The 22,593-nt window shown below is 40.5% G+C and overlaps 1 protein-coding gene across 1 annotated transcript in view; it reads right to left on the bottom strand.

The window, feature by feature from the left end:
- Positions 1-8,429: 8,429 nt before the first annotated feature.
- The window catches only part of hmgcra (3-hydroxy-3-methylglutaryl-CoA reductase a), a 55,330-nt gene continuing 41,166 nt past the window's right edge, over positions 8,430-22,593 (bottom strand). The window contains exons 14-20 of the mRNA XM_063049264.1: positions 22,427-22,584; positions 21,473-21,578; positions 20,205-20,375; positions 19,924-20,064; positions 18,710-18,868; positions 14,395-14,549; positions 8,430-12,202 (exon numbers count right to left, since the gene is read on the bottom strand). Of these exons, the coding sequence (XP_062905334.1) occupies positions 12,148-12,202; positions 14,395-14,549; positions 18,710-18,868; positions 19,924-20,064; positions 20,205-20,375; positions 21,473-21,578; positions 22,427-22,584 (945 nt within the window). The 3' untranslated portion in view covers positions 8,430-12,147. The remainder of the gene's footprint in view (positions 12,203-14,394; positions 14,550-18,709; positions 18,869-19,923; positions 20,065-20,204; positions 20,376-21,472; positions 21,579-22,426; positions 22,585-22,593) is intronic.

Genomic DNA, 22,593 nt, shown 5'->3' with positions numbered 1-22,593 from the left:
AGGCACGGCTCTCTGCTACAGGGACAAGAATAAACGCTCCCAAAACCCTATTCAATGCGCAGCTCAGCACGTGTCGCCAGCACTGTTCTGCAGTCTTCAGCCTGGAGTGAGCAGGTTGGTCCCTCGAGGATGGCAAAAAAGAGGAGTGAGCGAGCCAAGCACATGTAGCACCCTTTATAGGTCAGGGGGCTGGAGGGTGCGGCCCAGGTGATTCACCGGGGGGTGGGGGGAGCAATGGCTTGGTGCTAGATGGGTTAACCCAATTAAGGTGGCCAATGGTTAAGTGTGCATTTATTAGTTGGGAGGGGTGAGATGTTGACTGGCATGTGGTGTGCCTTCCAAGCAGGTAGAGGGCAGTGCTGAGCTGTGACAGGCACGGATCTCTGGATACAGAAGGGTACAGTGAAAGAACAATTTCTGAAATGGTTCAGGGCCGTTCCTTGAAACAGAATGTTACAAACCAACTCAAAAACAGGTTGTTCCAGATTTTCTTCCCACGCCTGTCCTTCTCTGCAATTTTAAACCATGTGTTCTAAATTTCTCCAGAAATGTAAGCAACATTGTTTTAAGACATTTTAAAAAATCTATCAGTCCTCAAAATTGGAGGACTCCTGACTGCAGACTCAGGTTGCAACTGCAGTTTCCCTTTAAGAAAAGGGAAATGCTGGGTTGCAAATAAAATTGAAATGTGGGTCCCCGAGGCCCTCACGTCTACCATTCTGCTAGCTAAATGCACAGTCTCTGGAAAATAAAATTGAAGACCTTGGAGCAAGATTGCAGTATGATAGCTTAGCACTTTGCTGCTACAGCTCAGGGCATTGGAATTCAGAGTTTAATTCCATCGCTGTCTCTAGGGAGTTTGCACGTTTTAGTCATTGATTTCCTCTGGGTGCTCCAGTTTCCTCCCACAGTCCAAAGACGTACTGGTTAGTAGGTTAATTGGTCACTGTACATTGTCCTGTGATTAGAGTAGTGTTAATGATGGATGCTGCCTTTTAGAGGAATCACTTTTTGAAGATGTCCTTGGTGCTGGATAAGCCAGTTCCCATGATGGAGCTGACTAACTTTACAACTCTCTGCAGCTTTTTCCCCTAATCCTATGCAGTGGCTCATCCATACCAATAGAGATTTGCTGGTCTTCGGTGACATATCAAGTCTCCTCAAACTCTTATTGAAATATAGCCACTGGCATGCTTTCTTCTTAGTATGTTGCGGCCACAATAGATTTTCAGATACCCAGGAACAGGAAACTGCTCACCCTTTCTACTGGTGAATCCTCGATGAGGATTGGTGTGTGTTCCCTTGACTCCCCCTTCATAAAGTTCACAATCAATCCCAGGCAGCCCAGGAACTCGGGGGGATAAAGTAAGCTTATGAAAGGTAAAGAGAACTGATGTAGGAGAGACCAGCAGAGTGTTTCCAGCATTTTCTACTTTTATTTCAGATCTCCTGCTTCTGCAGCTCTTTTATTTCATTTACAAGTGCAATGATGTTGGTTAGAAGCACAGCAGATTTATTGTATAATGTAAGCAAAAGGGACGGCAGGTGCTGCAATCTGGAGAAAAAATAACCTCATGGAGGAACTCAGGCAGCATTTGTGAGGGTACGAATTGTTAGGGATTTGGTTTGAGCCCCTGTAACAGCACAAAGGGAGATGACTAGAATAAAGAGGATAGTGGGAGTGTTGACACAGGGCCCAGTAGGTGACTGACCTACCAATGAAGGGTGAAGGACAACTGGCAGATGGTGTCAGATAGGGAGGGAAGGGGTGGAGCTGTGAGATCTAGGACACCGTCTTGGAGAACTCCAGCAGTGCTGTCCTCAAGATGAGATGATTGACCTTTAAAAAACAAAACTAATACTATTTCAACTAGTTTGTTAATTGAAATTTGAAAAACTATCCCTTTTTGTTGTGTCCATTAATAACATGTTTAACATAACACCAAGCATGTAGTTCATCTCAGTGTATTTATAATTAGGGTAGGCAAGTATATTTAGAAACTATTTGCTGTGTAATCAAATGATTCAACAATGATACACTGCCAATATTTAAAGAAAAATGTCTTTTAAAGTGGAATGTGCAATAGAGAGAGATTAAAAAGACAAGAAAAGTGAGGAGTAAGGAAATGGGGAGAGAAAGCGAGGCAGAGGGTTAAAGAGTGCCATGGAAGGGTGAAAAAGAGGAGAAGGAATAGAAACATAGAAACATAGAAAATAGGTGCAGGAGTAGGCCATTCGGCCCTTCGAGCCTGCACCGCCATTTATTATGATCATGGCTGATCATCCAACTCAGAACCCCGCCCCAGCCTTCCCTCCATGCCCCCTGACCCCCGTAGCCACAAGGGCCATATCTAACTCCCTCTTAAATATAGCCAATGAACTGGCCTCAACAGTTTCCTGTGGCAGAGAATTCCACAGATTCACCACTCTCTGTGTGAAGAAGTTTTTCCTAATCTCGGTCCTAAAAGGCTTCCCCTCTATCCTCAAACTGTGGCCCCTCGTTTTGGGCTTCCCCAACATCGGGAACAATCTTCCTGCATCTAGCCTGTCCAATCCCTTTAGGATCTTATACGTTTCAATCAGATCCCCCCTCAATCTTCTAAATTCCAACGAGTACAAGCCCAGTTCATCCAGTCTTTCTTCATATGAAAGTCCTGCCATCCCAGGAATCAATCTGGTGAACCTTCTTTGTACTCCCTCTAAGGCAAGGATGTCTTTCCTCAGATTAGGGGACCAAAACTGCACACAATACTCCAGGTGTGGTCTCACCAAGGCCTTGTACAACTGCAGTAGTACCTCCCTGCTCCTGTACTCGAATCCTCTCGCTATAAATGCCAGCATACCATTCGCCTTTTTCACTGCCTGCTGTACCTGCATGCCCACTTTCAATGACTGGTGTATAATGACACTCAGGTCTCGTTGCACCTCCCCTTTTCCTAATCAGCCACCATTCAGATAATAATCTGTTTTCCTATTTTTGCCACCAAAGTGGATAACTTCACATTTATCCACATTAAATTGCATCTGCCATGAATTTGCCCACTCACCCAACCTATCCAAGTCACCCTGCATCCTCTTAGCATCCTCCTCACAGCTAACACTGCCACCCAGCTTTGTGTCATCCGCAAACTTGGAGATGCTGCATTTAATTCCCTCATCCAAGTCATTAATATATATTGTAAACAACTGGGGTCCCAGCACTGAGCCTTGCGGTACCCCACTAGTCACCGCCTGCCATTCTGAAAAGGTCCCATTTATTCCCACTCTTTGCTTCCTGTCTGCTAACCAATTCTCCACCCACACCAATACCTTACCCCCAATACCGTGTGCTTTAAGTTTGCACACTAATCTCCTGTATGGGACCTTGTCAAAAGCCTTTTGAAAATCCAAATATACCACATCCACTGGTTCTCCCCTATCCACTCTACTAGTTACATCCTCAAAAAATTCTATGAGATTCGTCAGACATGATTTTCCTTTCACAAATCCATGCTGACTTTGTCCGATCATTTCACCGCTTTCCAAATGTGCTGTTATCACATCCTTGATAACTGACTCCAGCAGTTTCCCCACCACCGACGTTAGGCTAACCGGTCTATAATTCCCCAGTTTCTCTCTCCCTCCTTTTTTAAAAAGTAGAGTTACATTAGCCACCCTCCAATCCTCAGGAACTAGTCCAGAATCTAACGAGTTTTGAAAAATTATCACTAATGCATCCACTATTTCTTGGGCTACTTCCTTAAGCACTCTAGGATGCAGACCATCTGGCCCTGGGGATTTATCTGCCTTCAATCCCTTCAATTTACCTAACACCACTTCCCTACTAACATGTATCTCGCTCAGTTCCTCCATCTCACTGGACCCTCTGTCCCCTACTATTTCTGGAAGATTATTTATGTCCTCCTTAGTGAAGACAGAACCAAAGTAATTATTCAATTGGTCTGCCATGTCCTTGCTCCCCATAATCAATTCACCTGTTTCTGTCTGCAGGGGACCTACATTTGTCTTCACCAGTCTTTTCCTTTTTACATATCTATAAAAGCTTTTACAGTCCGTTTTTATGTTCCCTGCCAGTTTTCTCTCATAATCTTTTTTCTCCTTCCTAATTAAGCCCTTTGTCCTCCTCTGCTGAAATCTGAATTTCTCCCAGTCCTCAGGTGAGCCACTTTCTCTGGCTAATTTGTAAGCTTCTTCTTTGGAATTGATACTATCCCTAATTTCTCTTGTCAGCCACGGGTGCATTACCTTCCTTGATTTATTCTTTTGTCAAACTGGGATGAACAATTGTTGTAGTTCATCCATGCAACCTTTAAATGCTTGCCATTGCATATCCACCGTCAATCCTTTAAGTGTCATTTGCCAGTCTATCTTAGCTAATTCACGTCTCATACCTTCAAAGTTACCCCTCTTTAAGTTCAGAACCTTTGTTTCTGAATTAACTATGTCACTCTCCATCTTAATGAAGAATTCCACCATATTATAGTCATTCTTACCCAAGGGGCCTCTCACGACAAGATCGCTAATTAACCCTTCCTCATTGCTCAAAACCCAGTCCAGAATAGCCTGCTCTCTAGTTGGTTCCTCGACATGTTGGTTCAAAAAACCATCCCGCATACATTCCAAGAAATCCTCTTCCTCAGCACTTTTACCAATTTGGTTCACCCAATCTACATGTAGATTGAAGTCACCCGTTATAACTGCTGTTCCTTTATTGCACACATTTCTAATTTCCTGTTTAATACCATCTCCGACCTCACTACTACTGTTAGGTGGCCTGTACACAACTCCCACCAGCGTCTTCTGCCCCTTAGTGTTACGCAGCTCTACCCATATCGATTCCACATCTTCCCGGCTTATGTCCTTCCTTTCTATTGCGTTAATCTCTCCTTTAACCAGCAACGCCACCCCACCTCCCCTTCCTTCATGTCTATCCCTCCTGAATATTGAATATCCCTGAACGTTGAGCTCCCATCCCTGGTCACCATGGAGCCATGTCTCTGTGATCCCAACTATATCATAATCATTAATAACAATCTGCACTTTCAATTCATCCACCTTATTACGAATGCTCCTTGCATTGACACACAAAGCCTTCAGGCGCTCTTTTACAACTCTCTTAGCCCTTATACAATTATGTTGAAAAGTAGCCCTTTTTAATGCTTGCCCTGGATTTGTCGGCCTGCCACTTTTACTTTTCTCCTTAGTACTTTTTGCTTCTACCCTCACTTTACACCCCTCTGTCTCTCTGCACTGGTTCCCATCCCCCTGTTGTGAACTAACCTTCTCACGCCTAGCCTCTTTAATTTGATTCCCACCTCCCAACCATTCTAGTTTAAAGTCACCTCAGTAGCCCCCGCTAATCTCCCTGCCAGGATATTGGTCCCCCTAGGATTCAAGTGTAACCCATCCTTTTTGTACAGGTCACGCCTGCGCCAAAAGAGGTCCCAATGATCCAAAAACTTGAATCCCTGCCCCCTGCTCCAATCCCTCAGCCACGCATTTATCCTCCACCTCATCGCATTCCTACTCTCACTGTCGCGTGGCACAGGCAGCAATCCCGAGATTACTACCTTTGCGGTCCTTTTTCTCAACTCCCTTCCGAGCTCCCTATATTCTCCTTTCAGGACCTCATCCCTTTTCCTACCTATGTCATTGGTACCTATATGTACCACGACCTCTGGCTCCTCACCCTCCCACTTCAGGATATCTTGGACACGATCAGAAATATCCCGGACCCTGGCACCAGGGAGGCAAACTACCATCTGGGTCTCTGGACTGCGTCCACAGAATCGCCTATCTGACCCCCTTATTATTGAGTCCCCTATCACAACTGCCCTCCTCTTCCTTGCCCTACCCTTCTGAGCTACAGGGCCAGACTCTGTGCCGGAGGCACGGCCACTGTCGCTTCCCCCAGGTAAGCTGTCCCCCCCCCAACAGTACTCAAACAGGAGGAATGTAAGGGATAGTAACACACACAAAATGGTGGAGTAACTCAACAGGTCAGGCAGCATCTATGGAGTAATAGTTGACATTTCGGGCCGAGACCCTTCAGCAGCAGAAGCTCCTGATGACAATTGTCTTGTGTACGTAACATTTTGGCATGCCTGGAAATGGTTGTACTTAAAATCAAAAACATGGTTAAAGCTTGAAATTCCAGATCACTATAATTAGTTTGTCAGCAACTTATTGAGAATATTAAAAAGAGCATCTGAATGAACCTTAAATAAAACACAATGGAAATAGTTCAAGTGATACTTCAAGTGTCAACCTATTGTCTTGGATAATATATAAAAAAGTCAAATCTTACGGAGCAAAAATCTTGGTTGCGGAGGTAGGCAATTCTGGCCAACCAAGTGGTTTGTATGGACTTCTGTCACCTCTTGTGCTGCTCCTTTATGGGTTAGATTGGTATTTACCTTAATTCCTGCCTCAGACAGTCCATTTGTAGCTGGATCTTTTGATGATCACATTAATAAGGGATGTCCCAGCATTTACTCCCATCATCATGCTGTTCATTACCGCAAACACGAGGAATTCTGCAGCTGCTGGAAATTCAAGTGACACACATCAAAGTTGCTGGTGAATGCAGCAGGCCAGGCAGCATCTCTGGGAAGAGGTACAGTCGACGTTTCGGGCCGAGACCCTTCATCAGGACTAACTGAAGGAAGCGCTAGTAAGAGATTTGAAAGTAGGAGACGGAGGGGGAGATCCAAAATGATAGGAGAAGACAGGATCCGTTATTTATTTATATACACACATTCTTTCTCTCTCTCTCCTTTTTCTCCCTCTGTCCCTCTCACTATACCCCTTGCCCATCCTCTGGGGTTTCCCCCTCCCCCTTTTCCTTCTCCCTGGGCCTCCTGTCCCATGATCCTCTTGTATCCCTTTTGCCAATCACCTGTTCAGCTCTTGGCTCCATCCCCCCGCCCCCCCCCGCCATCTTCTCCTAATATTTTGGATCTCCCCCTCCCCCTCTCAAATCTCTTACTAGCTCTTCTTTCAGTTAGTCCTGACGAAGGATCTTGGCCCGAAACATCGACTGTACCTCTTCCTAGAGATGCTGCCTGGCCTGCTGTGTTCACCAGCAACTTTGATGTGTTTCGCTGTTTATTAAGTTCTATTTATATTGATGGTAGCACTGAAAGCTATTACCAATGTGGCATCTGCTGCCCCCTGGTGGATTATATGTACCAGACCTTAATTCATTGCAACTAGTTCTGGATGGCAACGTTATTATTCCCAACTATATAAGTTACTGGTAAAATTTCATGTCTTACTTTTTTTTTTAAATTTAGAGATACAACATAGTTACAGGCCCTTCTAGCCCAAAAGAACCTGTGCCATACCATTGCACTCATGAGATGAATTAACCTACAAAACGTTGTCTTTGGAAGGTGGGAGGAATTTGGAGCACCCAGTGGAAACCCAGTCACAGAGCGCACAAACCCCTTACAGACAGAGGCCGAATTAAACCCTTATCACAAAATACCACCCCACACCAAGATAAGCTGGGCTTGTTGTACTGTATGTAGTTATGTTCCATCACCCATTCCCATCCCTTTCACAGAACTCTGATTTCAGTTGACACATCAGCACCCCCATCAATCCCCCTGTTCAATTACTCTTCCCAAAATTACTACATAAAAGTGGCAGTTTGTGAATAAATTCCAGTCCCATTATCTAGACTACAGTCTTGATTGTAAACTGCAACTGAATTATTCCCTGTGCTGTTAATCTATAATCCCTGTTATTGAATGAAATAGTCTCAGTGACCCTGTAAAATCATATCTGTCATCGTTAATCCTCCCATCACTCTGTAAATGAATAAAGGTGAAGCTCACTCAAGATAGGAACTTGTTCACAAAATACTTTTAGGCTAGTTGTGTAATTCTGGTTGCAAAACTATAGGAAGAACAGTATTCTGGAGAGAGTGCTGGGCAGATTCACTTATAAGATTAAGGAAAACAATACAGCCTCCCTAAAGTGGAGAAGGCAAAGGTCTTAATGTAATTGAGATATACAAAATTATGAGGGGAATAGATAAACTTGAACATCTTGTATTAGTATTCAATTGGCAATCAAGTTGTGGGTCACTCAGAAAACAAGACTGAGGCATTTTTTAAAATCAGTCTTTTATTCTCCATAACTAACATACCACTTACCATCCTCCCAGCTTTCCATTGCTATATTTAAAAAATAGCATTCCTTTGTCTCTTCTGTTCTTGATTTTATTTTCTTTAATGTATCCTAAATGATATCTTAATTTTCTCTACTTGAAAAAACTAATTATGATTACATTCTCCAGGAATACCATTGTTCTGAAGGATGTGTACTATATCTCAAGGTAGACTATTGCCAAGCTCTACTTCAAGTTACAGGACACAAAACTTGAAACAAGGAAGTTAATAAAAAAAAAACATTATTCATTCACATAATTTTATTATTCAGATGCAAAATTGCTGACAAATATTTACATACTGTACAGAAATATATCAGAGTTCCATTTGATTAATTTCAATGGGCCAAAAAATGGCATCATCATCCCCAACAACATTGCCACTGTCTCCTGCTCAAAAGCATTAACCTTAGATGATAACTGAATCTACAATTCCTCAAATTAATTAATTATCAAACTACTGTTTTGGTGAACATGCTCAATTCAATTGCCAAGACTCTAAAAAATTGCAGACCAAGTATTTAATTGGGGCATTCTACCTAATCGGCTCCATCTTAAATTTACTGTTATCACAAGTAAGGGAAAATGCTGCAAAGTTGGGTGAATTAATTTAGGGAATACAGCAACAGATGACCAACTAAAAACAAAAGTTACATAATTGAGTCATGGCATATAGGCGGGGGGGGGGGGTGTGTGTGTGTGTACACACACACACAGGGAAACACACTCCCTGGATGAATTCACAGGCCAAGCAGCCTCAATATGAATGGTTGATGTTTCAAGTAGAGACCTGCAACAACAGGGCTATAGAGGAGTCTTAATTTCCCCACGTTTGTCTATTTGAATATTTTATAAATTTCTCTTCTACCAGAGCCACGAGTATGGAGAAGTTTGTTGCTTCATGTGTCAGAGGATGACCAATCTTACTACAACTCATGGATAAATAAAGCAACAATGAAGATATACAGGCAAGCAGGAAGATCTTCAAATTTCTCTAGTTTAAACTTTTGTCAATGAGTTAATGAGTTTTACCTCTATCTTTTACAATATTTAATGATCATTAGGAAAAGGTTAATATGCTAAGCACAAGTAAACTGAAAATACCTATTTTATAAACAAATGAATATATATGCACACTATGAAAATATTTACTTTGATTTGAGCTTTAATAAGTAACACAAAATGTCATTTAATTAGTAAGAAAATGTACAATATAAATACACAGTATATTCACATTAGATACAGCTTCAAGCAAATGATGAACATTTGGGATTCAATAGACAGTACACAACATTGGTGGTCACCAGAAGCCAGTTACAAATGACGTTTATTGTTCAAAGAGCAGTTTTGAGGAAATTAGCCATGGGAGTTGGTTTTCATTCAGGGGCACTGCTGAAAGAGTGAAGTGTGTGCGGGGGGGGGTGGGGTGGGGTGGGAAAGGGTTAGATACATTTTTTCTACTAAGAAATGAATTTTTGCTTGCATTTCATAAAATAGCGAAAGCTGAATCTTTTGTCAGTTGACTAGTGTATTAAGCAATTCTATAAATATCTGACAAAATAAAAGGACAGTCGCTTAAGCAACTGCATTGCAAAATCTTTTGCTGGACAAATGATAGGAAAGCAGGTGGCTGAGAACTTCACTTCCTTGGTTACTGAATAGCTAGCTATTGTTTTTCAAGTAAATATTATATAAATAAAATTAATGAATTTTCTACTAAAATGGCACATCAAAAGTGGTAAGTTATTTACATTTGATTAAGAACCATTTGCTAACAGGTAGAATAATGCACTCCTCTTTAAAAAAAGAGATCACTGGCAAGAAGATTTGGATGAAAAATAAATCTACTTTTCTGTACAATGGGTCAATTGTTGCAAAGATGGCAAAAGAATTAGGTGAACTCAGAGGAACAGGGTAATCTTGAGAGGAAACGCAAATGTAAGTGTATCTTGTCTCAGTGCACTAGTGGGACAGTTTGAAAAAAATCCAAGGTTAACAAAAATATGTTGAAATTCTATTTTACCAAGAGGACCATAGTCAAAAGGAACTCATTCACAATGGCTCAGAAGCACAGCAGCACAAGGAAAAAAGTTGTATTATGCACAAACTTCAGCTTGCTGAATGGAATGTTTTCATTGATAAGTTTCTATAAAATTCTGAAGTTGATTATATCCAATTGGGGATGTAAACTTAACATTAGTAGGGAAAGGCAACATTCAGGTGTGTCATATTCCGAGAATTGTTAACATTAAACATGATATAGTTCATGTGCAGTGGAACTTATATTAACACAGGATCAAAATTTCCTAAAACTATATCCACCAAATTTCATCAAAATTTCTACTTTTTAAGTGAGTTACACAGAAAGCCTCTGTCTCATGAACAAGCGCTGAAATGAAAAAATTAAAACACTGAGAAAATTCAAGTTTTGTTGTTGCCCTTTATAATTAAATCTATACATGAATATTTAACGTGAAGCCATCACAATAGGATCAGACATCCACACTGTTCCGCTTACTGAGCGTGCCAACCACCTATTTACACTAATTTACATTAATCCCATTCTCCTTTATTATGAACTTCCCTCAAATTCTACCTTTTACTTACATACTAGGGACAAATTTACAGGGCTAATAACCTCCAACACTGCAGAAATCTGGGCTGTTGAAGGAAATCCTAGGAAAACATGAGAACTCTGTACAGACTGCACTCAAGACCAGAACTGCATCTGGGTCTCAGGCAGTGCAAGGCAGCAACTCCACTGGTTATGCCATTGTGGCAGAACAGTCATGTCAAGGCTTCAGTTACCAGTTCATATAGATTTATTTTTAATGCATTAAAATGGTAGATTTTGTGCCTGAACTTTGTAGCTTAATTTTCTAGTCCGCTAGCACTGATGCGCTAAAATTATGTAGGAGCTGCAGTTTATGGGTGAGAAGATGGTAATGGTGGGAGAGTGTTTCTGGTTTTATTTCTATTCATGCAAAGTTTTCAATAAGTTTGGGGCAGAAGTTGCTATAATATAATTTTGGCTATTCAGATCGGTCTCTAACACCCATCCAATAAACTATGTTAATTCAGTTAACTGGTGGATACTGGATGAAGTTAAAGTGAGATGAAGAAGTTGAAGTACATTATTACTGAAAATTTGGCACCTTTTTTATATAATAGTTTTTCAGTTGAAAATTGCTTTAACTTTTGAGACTGACAGTACATGAAACAATACGTTCGATTTTGCCATACGCTACCAACGATGCTCGAAACCAGTAGGCATAGAATATGTTTGGGGTTATATTGTATGATGGGTTAGAATGGATGAAGCTCGGAAAAAAATATAATAATCCTATTTGATTTTCATTTCATCACAACATTCCCTTTTTCTGAATGTATTGCAGAAAGCAATGTTGGGCAGTACATCAAGAAATTTTTCAAGTCTGATTTTGAAAACGCCAAGTACCTGACATTTTATGACAGTTAACCCCACACCTGAACAGAGGAAAACTGTCCATAGCCACGTTACTTTTAATTAAATGTTGTTACTATGTTCCTTCCAATAATCTTTTCCTGCAAGCCAAAAGTTGAGTTTTGAAATAAAGTCAATTTCAAAAATATGAATAACTTAAGTTTGAAAAAATTATGCAAAGTCCGAGGAAACTGTTTTAAGACGGTACAAATATGTAGGGATAACAAACATTCACAAGGTCCATTATTTTGCAGCTCCTTTCAGTGTATATTCACATGATATTCAATCCTATGCATGACTGTATGGTTTGAGTTTGTACCACCTCTGAGCTTTGAGTGTAATTTACGTCCAATCAATGCTGCTTTTGCCTAGACTGATATGACAACATATCAGCAATCCTGAAAACTGAACTGTCCCCTCAAATAGACAAGGGAAAAATCCAAAACAACTTTCCAATATCCAGATGTTTGTCTTTACAGTTAGCCTCCAGGTTGTAATCTTGGAGTGATCAAGCTGCTTTCTTTGTACAGCTGCCAGGGACATCCTGAAGATTGATCTTTGACCTGCAGAAAGCAGATTAGTGGATAGCTGTGTGAATAACTTTGCATAATTGTATCAGCTTTGTCAATTTTAAGTGATTTTTGCATACCAATACTTTCAACTTACAGACCAAGATGACAGTGCATCTTGTGTTTATTTGAACCAATTAACAACCTTTATTGCTTGCTTCTAAGTGATAGTGTTTCCTTTATGGCCTACTTATTCAAAATTTCAAGTACCTTCTAATTTCTTTTTCAACAAACCATTAAATTTTATGGACAACTCAATAATGAGATATTGAACTTTAGTATAATTCCGTACCTATTCAAATATACTTTTCTAGCATTGAATTAGATCATTGCTAGGTTTCCAATCTTGTTCAAGCAACCTGGTAACTCCAACAATTACTCTACAGAGATTAACTAAATCAGCAATGATGAGAAATCAAAAACTTGGGACCTTCAATAAAGTTGCACGTAGTAGGCTGAGAGAAAGTCAGGAGCACGGGATCCAGGAAAATTCACTTGTGTGGATTCAGATTTAGTTTGCTTACAGAAGGTAGAGGGTTTTAGTAAGTGGACATATTCTCCCTGGAATTCGGAGACCTGTAGTGTTATGCAGGGATCAGTTCTTGTACCCCATTTTCTATAATGATTTTAATAAATGACTTGGAGGAGGAAGTAGAAAGGCGGGTTAGTAAGTTGCACATGACACAAAGGTCGGTGGTGGTGTGGATAGTGTAGATTGTCATAGATTACAATGGGACATGACAGGATGCAAGGTTAGGCTGATAAGAGGCAGATGGAGTTCAATTTGGAAAAGTGTGAAGTGATGCACATTGGAAGGTTGAACTTGAAAGCTGAGTACAGGGTTAATGGCAGGATTCTTAGCAGTGTGGAGCAATAGAGGGACCTTGGGGTTCCCTTCCAAAGATTGCTCAAAGTTGCTGCACAGGTTAATAGGGTATATTGTTAGAAGGCATATGGTATATTGGCCTTCATTAATCACAAGATTGATTTCAAGAAACGCGAGGTAATGTTGCAGTTCTCTAAAACCCTTGTTAGGTCACACTTGGAGTATTGTGTTTGATTCTGGTCGCCTTACTAAAGGAAGGATGTGGAAGCTTTAGAGAAGGTGTGGAGGAGACTTACCAGAATAGTGTCTGGATTAAAGAATATGTCTAATGGGGAAAGGTTGATCAAGCTCGGGCTTTTCTCTTTGGAGCAAAGGAAGTTGAGAGAAGACTTGACAGAGGCATACAAGGCAAGAGCCATTGATAGAATGGCCAGCCAGTACCTTTTATCCCCCCAGGACAGAAATAGCTAATACAAGAGGGCATAGTTTTAAGGTAAATGGAGAAAAGCATGAGGAAGGGATGTCAGAGGTACACACACACACACACACACACACACATGGACACCTGGCAGAACATAATGGGTGGTAGCGAAGGCAAAAACATTAGAGACTTTTAGATGAAAGAAAAATGAAGAGAAGTGTTTGACTTATCTTGAAGTGGGTTAAAAGGCTGTCAATAACATGTTCCTGATTTATTCATTTGGTACACTATTGGACAGCAACAATGTCATGTTATTTTTAATAACAATAAAACATTTGGGGTTCTACTGTTTAAAAATTAAAACAATCTTTCAAGCTGGATGATTTGGTCAGTATTTCTCCTAAGCAGTGAAGTAGAGCAAAATGTTAGAGCACCAGATAGTTCTGGTTCCCGATGGACTTTTTCCTAGGATAGTAAAATAGTTGAAGTGCCACCTTTGGTTTCCCTAAATTGAAGGAAAGTTTCATTAGTTTGAAAAACAGCAACAAAAATTCAAGATACCCATGCAAAATGGCTTTAAGAAAGGGAAATCAGATTTCATCAGTTTATTGGAGTTCTATGAAGTAGCTACAAATGTCAGAATTGAATCATCAAAAATAATTGGGAACTAAAATTTGAAATAACACTAATATGAATAGAAGACTAGCTGGCTAAATTAATAGGAAATGGAGGGATAAAGGTCTTCTGGTTTGCATGTAATAGATGCAAACCAGTGCTGGGGCTCAACTTTTCACAGATGTATACCAATGACCTGAACAAAGGCATCAAAGGGTACATTTGTTAAATCCCTTTTCGGTACAGGAAGGGATTAAGAAAAGAGAGATTAAATAATTTTCTTTGTTTCTACACAAAAATAAAATGTGGCAAGGATCAAACTACCTGTTGTGGATCATATGGCTCTTCACCAGATGTCCTGCTGCCAAAGCTGCCATGAGAGAGAGCTCACCCGCCATTACTGTCCCACAAACAATCTCCGCCAACTGACGTGAATTTTCACCAGGGGCCTCCTTACTTGCACCCTGAACACCAAGCATCTATAAGGAATACAAAAAAAAGTTGGATATATCTGTTTTCCAACCGTTCCTCACCTGGACCTGAACGGCATCAGTAACCGCAGACTAAGTTTCCGTAACTTGATTTGTCATTAACGGATGAGCACATCTCTAAGACTATGCATTTGACAGCCTGTATTTGAGTTATTTTAACAATTCCTACAATCTGTGATACAGCATCACTCTTCCCATCCCAAAACATTGCAATTATTGTATCAAGATACTGTAGAACTTGCAGCAAAAATAGAAGTGTACAAATATAAAAGGTCTGGAATTCTACTTAAACACATGGGATGTTTAAGTGTGAAGGTAATTCCATACAGCCTGAGTATTACCACAAAACAAACTATACCATAAAATATGGATTTCTAAGCTGAACAATTTGCAACTTGTGCCATGTTATCAAGAAAACATCCTAAGAACACATGAAGTACTCCAGGTGCAGCCTCACCAGTACCCTGCACAGTTGCAGCATAACCTCTCTGCTCTTAAATTCAATCCCTCTGGCAATGAAGGCCAACATTCCATTTGCTTTCTTGATAGCCTGCTGCACTTGCAAACCAACCTTTGCGATTCATGCATAAGCACTCCTAAGCCCCTCTGCACAGCAACATGCTGCAATTTTTTTTTACTATTTAAATAATAATCTGCTCTTCCATGTTTCCTTCCAAAGTGGATGATCTTGCATTTACCAACATGTTCCAAGGGACGCATGTTCACTTTAGCCACTCTTTTCCACTTTATATAATTATCAAAACTTACTATCCATTGTTATATTTTGTGCTAGTTTATATTCATAATCCAGCTTCCCTTTCTTTATTGCTCACTTAGTGGTTCTTTATTGCTTTTTAAAGTTTTCCCAATCTTCCAATTTCCCCATTACTCTTGGCGACTTTGTATGCCTGAGCTTTTAGTTAGATGCCTTCTTTTACTTACTTAGTTATCTAAGGCTGGGTCTCCCCACCCTTACTATTCTTGCTTTTAACTAGAATATACTGGAAGTCCTTCTCAAGACTGCCTCAACTAACTTGATTCACCCAATGTTCAAGTTAAAGTCCCCCATGATAAATGCTGATCCATTCTTACAAGCCTCAAGTATTTCTGTTTATTGCCTGTGCCACTGTAATATTATTTGGTGGCCAACAGACAACTCATTTTTCCTTTACTATTCCTAATCTCTGCCCAGATGGATTCAACATTCTGCTCCTTAGATCTTATATTGTCTCTCACTACTGTCCTGATCTCATCTTTAATTAAGTGCACTACCCCACCTTCCTGCCTATCCTTCTGTATTACCCGATATCCTTGGATATTTTATTCCCAATTCTCTCTAGCCTGCAACCACATCTCTGTAATGGCCACTAAATCATACCCCTTTGTACAGATTCGTGGCCAAAAGTTCACTTACATTATTTCAAATAAAGGGCATTCAGATAAAGTGTCCTTACACTCCTTATGCTTTTCAAATCTTTCTTTTTACCTTTTGCTTTTTTGTCATCTTTATTCACACTTTTTAAAAAAAACTTTATCCATGTTTCTCCAATCCTTTGAATCCTCCACCCTACTATTGAGTTAAAACCCTATCCACAGCCCTAGTTATGTGATTCGCTATGATCCAGGTCCCCTCACAGTTCAGGTGGAGCTCGTCCCATTGGTACAGCTCCCTCCTTCCCCAATACTGGTGCCAATTTCCCATGAATTCAAACCCACTTCTCCCACACCAGTCCTTCAGCCATGCATTTAACTCTCTAATCTTCTTGACTGCAAATTCCTCTGCAGGTCAAATAAGATGTCCCGAACCCAAGCACCAGGCAGGCAACACAACCTTCGGGATGCTCCATCCTCATGAGAGAGAGCTCTGTTCTATTCCCCTGACCATACTACCCAACTACCACTACATTCTCTTCTCTCCCCCCTCTTGAATGGCTCCTTGAATTACGGTGCGACAGTTAAGTTGCTTATTCTTCCTACAGCTCCCACTCTCATCCACACAGGAAGCAAGAATCTCAGACCCGTTGGACAAGTTCAAGGGCTGAGGCTCCTCCAGCACTGTCTCTTGGATCCCACTACTTGCCTCACTCTCAGTCACACCCTCTTGTCCCTGACCACAGACCAAATTTGAAGCAGCTAGTCTAATGGGAGTGACTACCTCCTGAAACAGAGAATGCAGGTAACTCTCCCCCTCCCTGATGTGTCACAATGTTTGAAGCTCACATTCCAGGTCATCAACTTTGAGCTAGAGTTCCTTGAGCAGCCAACTCTTGCTGCAGATGTGGTCACCAGGAACCACAATGGAGTTCACCAGCTCCCACATCATGCAGCTACAGCACATCATCTGATCCTGCATCATTCCTACTTTATTTAATTGGCTGTAATTTAGTGACTTTTTATTCAACCACTATAAAAGCCTTACCTGTGCCTCCTCGCCAAAGCCTCAAGTTTCCACTCCTACAATGGCCACTCTGCTTTGACCTTGCTCTAATTTTATTTGCTCCTGCTAATGAATCGCGATTCAATTGGTCTACCACTAATAAGCCGAGCCCCGCGAAATGCTCCTTTTTAAAACTCTTCTCCCCGATCTGTGCAAAGCTCTCTTTCTGCGAATCAATTGGTCCGCCATTAATGCATATAATTAGAAACATAGAAAACTTACAGCACAATACAGGCCCTTCAGCCCACAAAGTTGTGCCAAATATGTCCTAACTTAGAAATTACTAGGCTTACCTGGTGCCTTCTATTTTTCTAAGCTCCATGTACCTATCCAAAAGTCTCTTAAAAGACCCTATCATATCCACCTCCACCATCGTTGCCGGTGGCCCATTCCACACGCTCACCATTCTGCGTAAAAAAACTCACCCCTGACATCTCCTCTGTATCTACTCCCCCCAGCACCTTAAACCTGTGTCCTCTTGTGGCAACCATTTCAGCCCTGGGAAAAAGCCTCTGACTATCCACATGATCAATGTCTCTCATCATCTTACACAGCTCTATCTGGTCACCTCTCATCCTCCGTCGCTCCAAGGAGAAAAGACCGAGTTCACACTACCTGTTTTCATAAGGCATGCTCCCCAATCCAGGCAACATCCTTGTAAATCTCCTCTGCACCATTCCTGTGGTTTCCACATCCTTCCTGTAGTGAGGCGGCCAGAACTGAGCACAGTACTCCAAGTGGGGTCTGATCAGGGTCCTATATAGCTGCTATATAGCTCATAAGCTATGGTTACACTTATGGTCCAAAAATGTGTTGAAATAGTAAGTACTGTTGCATAGCATTAGTATAGCTGACTTGAGCAATTTTAAATTATCACTTGAATCAGATGGTAAACCAAAGCTCTATTTACCTGACTGTGTATATATGAGTTTTCATGTCTCTACTCAAATAGCTGGAAAGATTTCCCAAGTCTTGATCAATAGTCATCCCATGGCACTGACATCCATACAAGTCAGAACAGCAAAATATATAGTCAATTAATAACCCAACAGAGCTCTAGCTGTGAGCATCAGTTGCCAAATTTGCCAAAGCAGTTATGTCCATGTGCTATTTTTAGAATGTTTAAATATCAATACTATGAATATCAATTTTTATTCCTTAAGAATGTTGCTTTCTCCATTTGCTTCAATGTACAATTAAATGATGCTTTTGGAATCATCACCATCATCATTATGGTGCCTTAGTGCAAGACATAGATGATCATGGTGACCATGATCGTTCTTAGCAAATGCTTCTACAGAAATGGTTTGCCATCGTCTTCTGGGCAGTGTCTATAAAAGACTGGTGACCCTAGCCATTATCAATGTTCTTCAGAGATTGTCTGCTTGGCTTCAGTGGTCATATAAACAGGACTTGTTATATGCACCAGCTGCTCATACACCCATCCACCACCTGCTCCCATGGCTTCATACGACCCTGATCAGGGGGTGAAGCAGGTGCTACACCTTGCCCAAAGGATTTCCTGCAGGCTAGTGGAGGGAAGGAGCACCTTACACCTCCTTTGGTAAAGATGCATCTTCACCCTGCCACCCAACCGTTTGGAATACTCCTTCCAAATATCAAGAACCTTCTCTTAGCTCAGTTGATAATGATATTCTTAAGTCAAAAGGATACAATGGTGTAGAAATATTTACCCTATACAAATGCTCACCTGCAGGCAGGTTTGTTGTGGTCGCAAGTTGGTCCCTCCACCAACAGTACCTACTTCTATGGATGGCATGGTACAACTGATGTACAGATCCTCATTATCAAGGCCAGTTGATTCCATTAATGTAATACAATTTGAACTGCCAACATTTTGGGCTGGATCCTGAAACATTCGGAAGGGAAACAAAATATCAATTTAACTTTGTAGAGAATATTGGTATCTGCATCAGCAAATTGATAATTTGATAAAAAGAATTACAGGATTATGGATTGGATGAGATTTCCTAAATTAATCCACTATTTCCCATCTCCAATCAACACCTTAAAATGCAAAGAGCAGGATGAGTAGGCTTTAACATCAAGACATTATATTCAAGAATGGCAACATCCTAGCCCTCTCAGATTGCCAGTTCATAGATGTTTGAGGAATCAAGTGAGTGAGTGACACATACATATTTTGCACTCCTTTGCAAGATATATATGAGTGCAGGACAGTGCAACACAGTGAGTACAATGCAGAATTATGAATCAGATGGTTTTAAAACTTAAGGTTGTTTCAAGCTATCAAAATGTCTTCAATGGACTAGTCATTTAAAAAAATGCATTTATTATAATACCAACCAGAAAGATGGTGGCTTTTGGTGGCAGTTTAAAAATCACCAGAGAGAAAAAAAAAGGGGGAAAACCAGATTACATCCAAGGAACTTGTTTTGTCATTGAAGGTAAAAAAAAACATATGGAAATGTAGGGCTTAGCGGCATGGAAACAAGTGAGCTATTTAGTCACTTCAGCCTGTTCTGCTGTTCCTACATTAGTATGCTGAAATGAATACTACAAGATGGGATCCGAGCAATGCACAGTTCTCCATAAACGAGTTAGTAAGATAGCAGACAGTACAAAACCACTCCACTCAAATAATTACTAAATTTATAATTTATTACTTGAAAAAAAGTAAAATTGGGCTAAGTAACCATGCTATTAGAAGATTCTATGCAGTTTTATAAACTACTCTTGTACTATTAGAGGCAAGCCAATCCCTCCAAACAGAGAACCTCTAACTGAAGTATACTTCAAAACAAATAATCCTAATATGAACACTGAACCCACAGCTTCAATGAATGCTAAGTTTTCATTGAATAATTTTAAAATTAAATATGAAAAAGTTGCATACAATTATCAGATAAAAACTTCAGCATAAAGGAGGATCGATGCACCCACCTGGCCACATGCAATATAAATAGCAGTGACGATATTTGCAGCGTGTGCATTGTAACCACCAAGACTTCCAGCCATGGCTGAGCCTACAAGGTTTTTGTTGATATTGACTTCAATAAGAGAATGTGTTGAGGTTTTCAATACCTGAAGTAAAGAAAACAAACCAAATTGATTTTCAAAATTTCACTTTGGAAATGTGAAATATGTACAAAATTAGTTAAATGAGTGTATAATTAGGACAGTAAAGCTTCTTTAATGGAAAAATACCAACAGATATGATGTACCTCTTGTACTACTTTAGCTGGAATGACTGCTTCACAGACAACAGACTTGCCTCTTCCTTCAATCCAGTTAATCGCAGCAGGTTTCTTGTCAGTGCAGTAATTACCACTAACTGCAAGTATCTGCACAGATGGAAACTCTTCCTGCAGTCTGATAAGAGCCTTTTCTGTGCCCTAAAAGAAAAATCAGTGAGGGAAGAGATGCACAGGGAAAGACATGTTCAATTGTAGGCCAGAGGCAAAAGAATTGCTTTCTATCCACTTTAATCACAGAAAAGTCTCACAGCTCTAAATGGTTCCTTAAACTTGAATCCTAGATACCACAGAGACAGTAGATAAAAGCAGAGCTAATGAAAAATTTCAAAATGGTAGGAAGAAAGAATTGAAAAAGGCTGGAAAATTATATGCAAGTTGCCACTTAAAAATGAAAATGCTCAAATACTCGAGTAGGAATTGTTGGTCTCTCAGCTCAAAGATTTTATTAGTTCTTTTATCTGAAACATTAACTGTTTTTCTTCACCTGCTGACCATTTCTAGCATTTTCATCCCCACTCCCAAAAAAACCTCCTATGTTTCCCACAGCCGCAGAATTTTGCTGCCGCAGATGAAGGGTCTTCAATTTATTTTTTTTTTAAATATATAAAAGAAACTGACATACCACTGTATTTCTGACCTGGTCTGACTACAGCAACTGGAAGTGGTATTAAGTGTGATCTATCCACCTTCAGCTGATGCAGTGCAGAAAGAAGAGACTGAAATGCCTTAACTTAAAGACAAATACTAAACGTTGACATTTGATTGAGCCTCTGTCACCATATTTTCTTACCCAGTGGGAGACAAGCAACAGAGAGTCCGATCATCAGTCCCGTTCTCCCATTTATCTCTGCAGCTTATTCTCACACATGCCAATCAACTCCTGATTCTCCTGCTACCCTCCTGCACTAGGGGAAATGTACAGAGGCCTATTAACCCGTTAGCCAGCAAATCTTTGTGATATTGAAGGAAACCACATTGAGGCATGTAGATAGGGAGGGAAAACTGCAGGTTTCACGCCAGCACTAACCGCCACATACTGTGGTGCCAAAACCAAGTGAAGGAGTTAAAGGGGACTAGAAAAATAAAACTGCAAGCACTTTGGTAATAAATATCAAGTGATGTTACTCATTTTATCTCACGAAATAACTCGTTCTGTCTGTATCATTTTCTAGGCAGTACTATCTTTTCACTCGTTTTGTCCAACCTGTCTATAATTATTAGAAACATGTACCCACCTTTGAGATCATGTTCATGCCCATGGCATCTCCAGTCTTGGACTGAAAGCGGATATAAAGGTTACGACCAGCAAGGCCAATCTGCAACTTTTGAAGCCGGGCAAACCTACATAACAGGTCAAGAACAAGTTGTAATTGTTATTTTTTTAAATTAAAAAAGTATATGAAACATATAGATGTACAGAAGTTCAAAATACAATAACCATGTTAGCTACTCAATATTTTGTTAAGCAAAAAACAAGGTGCTGGGGGAACTGGAGTGCCAGGCAGCATCACATATTCCCAGTCCAGACGAAAGATCTGTTCCCTCCACAGATGCTGCCTGACCTGTTGAATTTTGACCTTTTTTGCTCGATTCCAGCTTCCACAGTCTTGTGCCTCTAGCATTATATTAATATCATATATTTTAACATTTCTCCAATTAGTTCAAAAGTTTTCCACTGAGGAGCTAAGACCACTCAGCTGGATGGGAACAAGAAGAAAAAAGATACACTCACGCATTTGTATGGTGCTTTTCCAGAACCTCTGGATGCCCCTAAAGTACTTCATAAGTACAACGTTGAAATATAGCAGCAATCTTGCCCACAAGATACTCAAAAACAGCAACATTTATGATATTTGACTTTAAGTGATGTTACTTAAGTGTACACATTAGCTAAAATACCAAAACCACACCGCTTGTTAAATGGTGCCTCAGTTAAAATGCATTGTCCAAAAACAGCACCACCAGCAGTTCACCATACCTTCACTGGTAGAATGGAGTGACAATAAGTACTGCAAAATGCGATTGACACAATGACAGTGCTAACCACAGTGTCAAAACTGTGGGACAACGTGGGGTTGGAGAAAGTGGAACTAAGTGGGGTGACTCAGTTTACCATTTCATTGAGACAAAGAACAAAGTCAGTGGCTGCTTTGAGGTATACACTAATTTACAGATACGTAACATTTTACCTGCTAGTACTATCAAACATCTCCTTTATAATATGGAAACCCTCAGGGCTCTCCAACCATAATTTGACAGCTGCAGCCTCACATGCAGTAGGAAGTCGCACAACTGGTCCTCTTGTCATTCCATCTGCAATCACACGACTCCGTGCTCCACCACCAAGCTACGATTG

The sequence above is a fragment of the Mobula hypostoma genome, chromosome 5, assembly GCF_963921235.1.
Source record: "Mobula hypostoma chromosome 5, sMobHyp1.1, whole genome shotgun sequence".
Lineage (NCBI taxonomy): Eukaryota > Metazoa > Chordata > Chondrichthyes > Myliobatiformes > Myliobatidae > Mobula > Mobula hypostoma.
The sequence above is the reverse complement of the archived record's forward strand: the minus strand, read 5'-3'. Positions and strand labels throughout refer to the sequence as shown.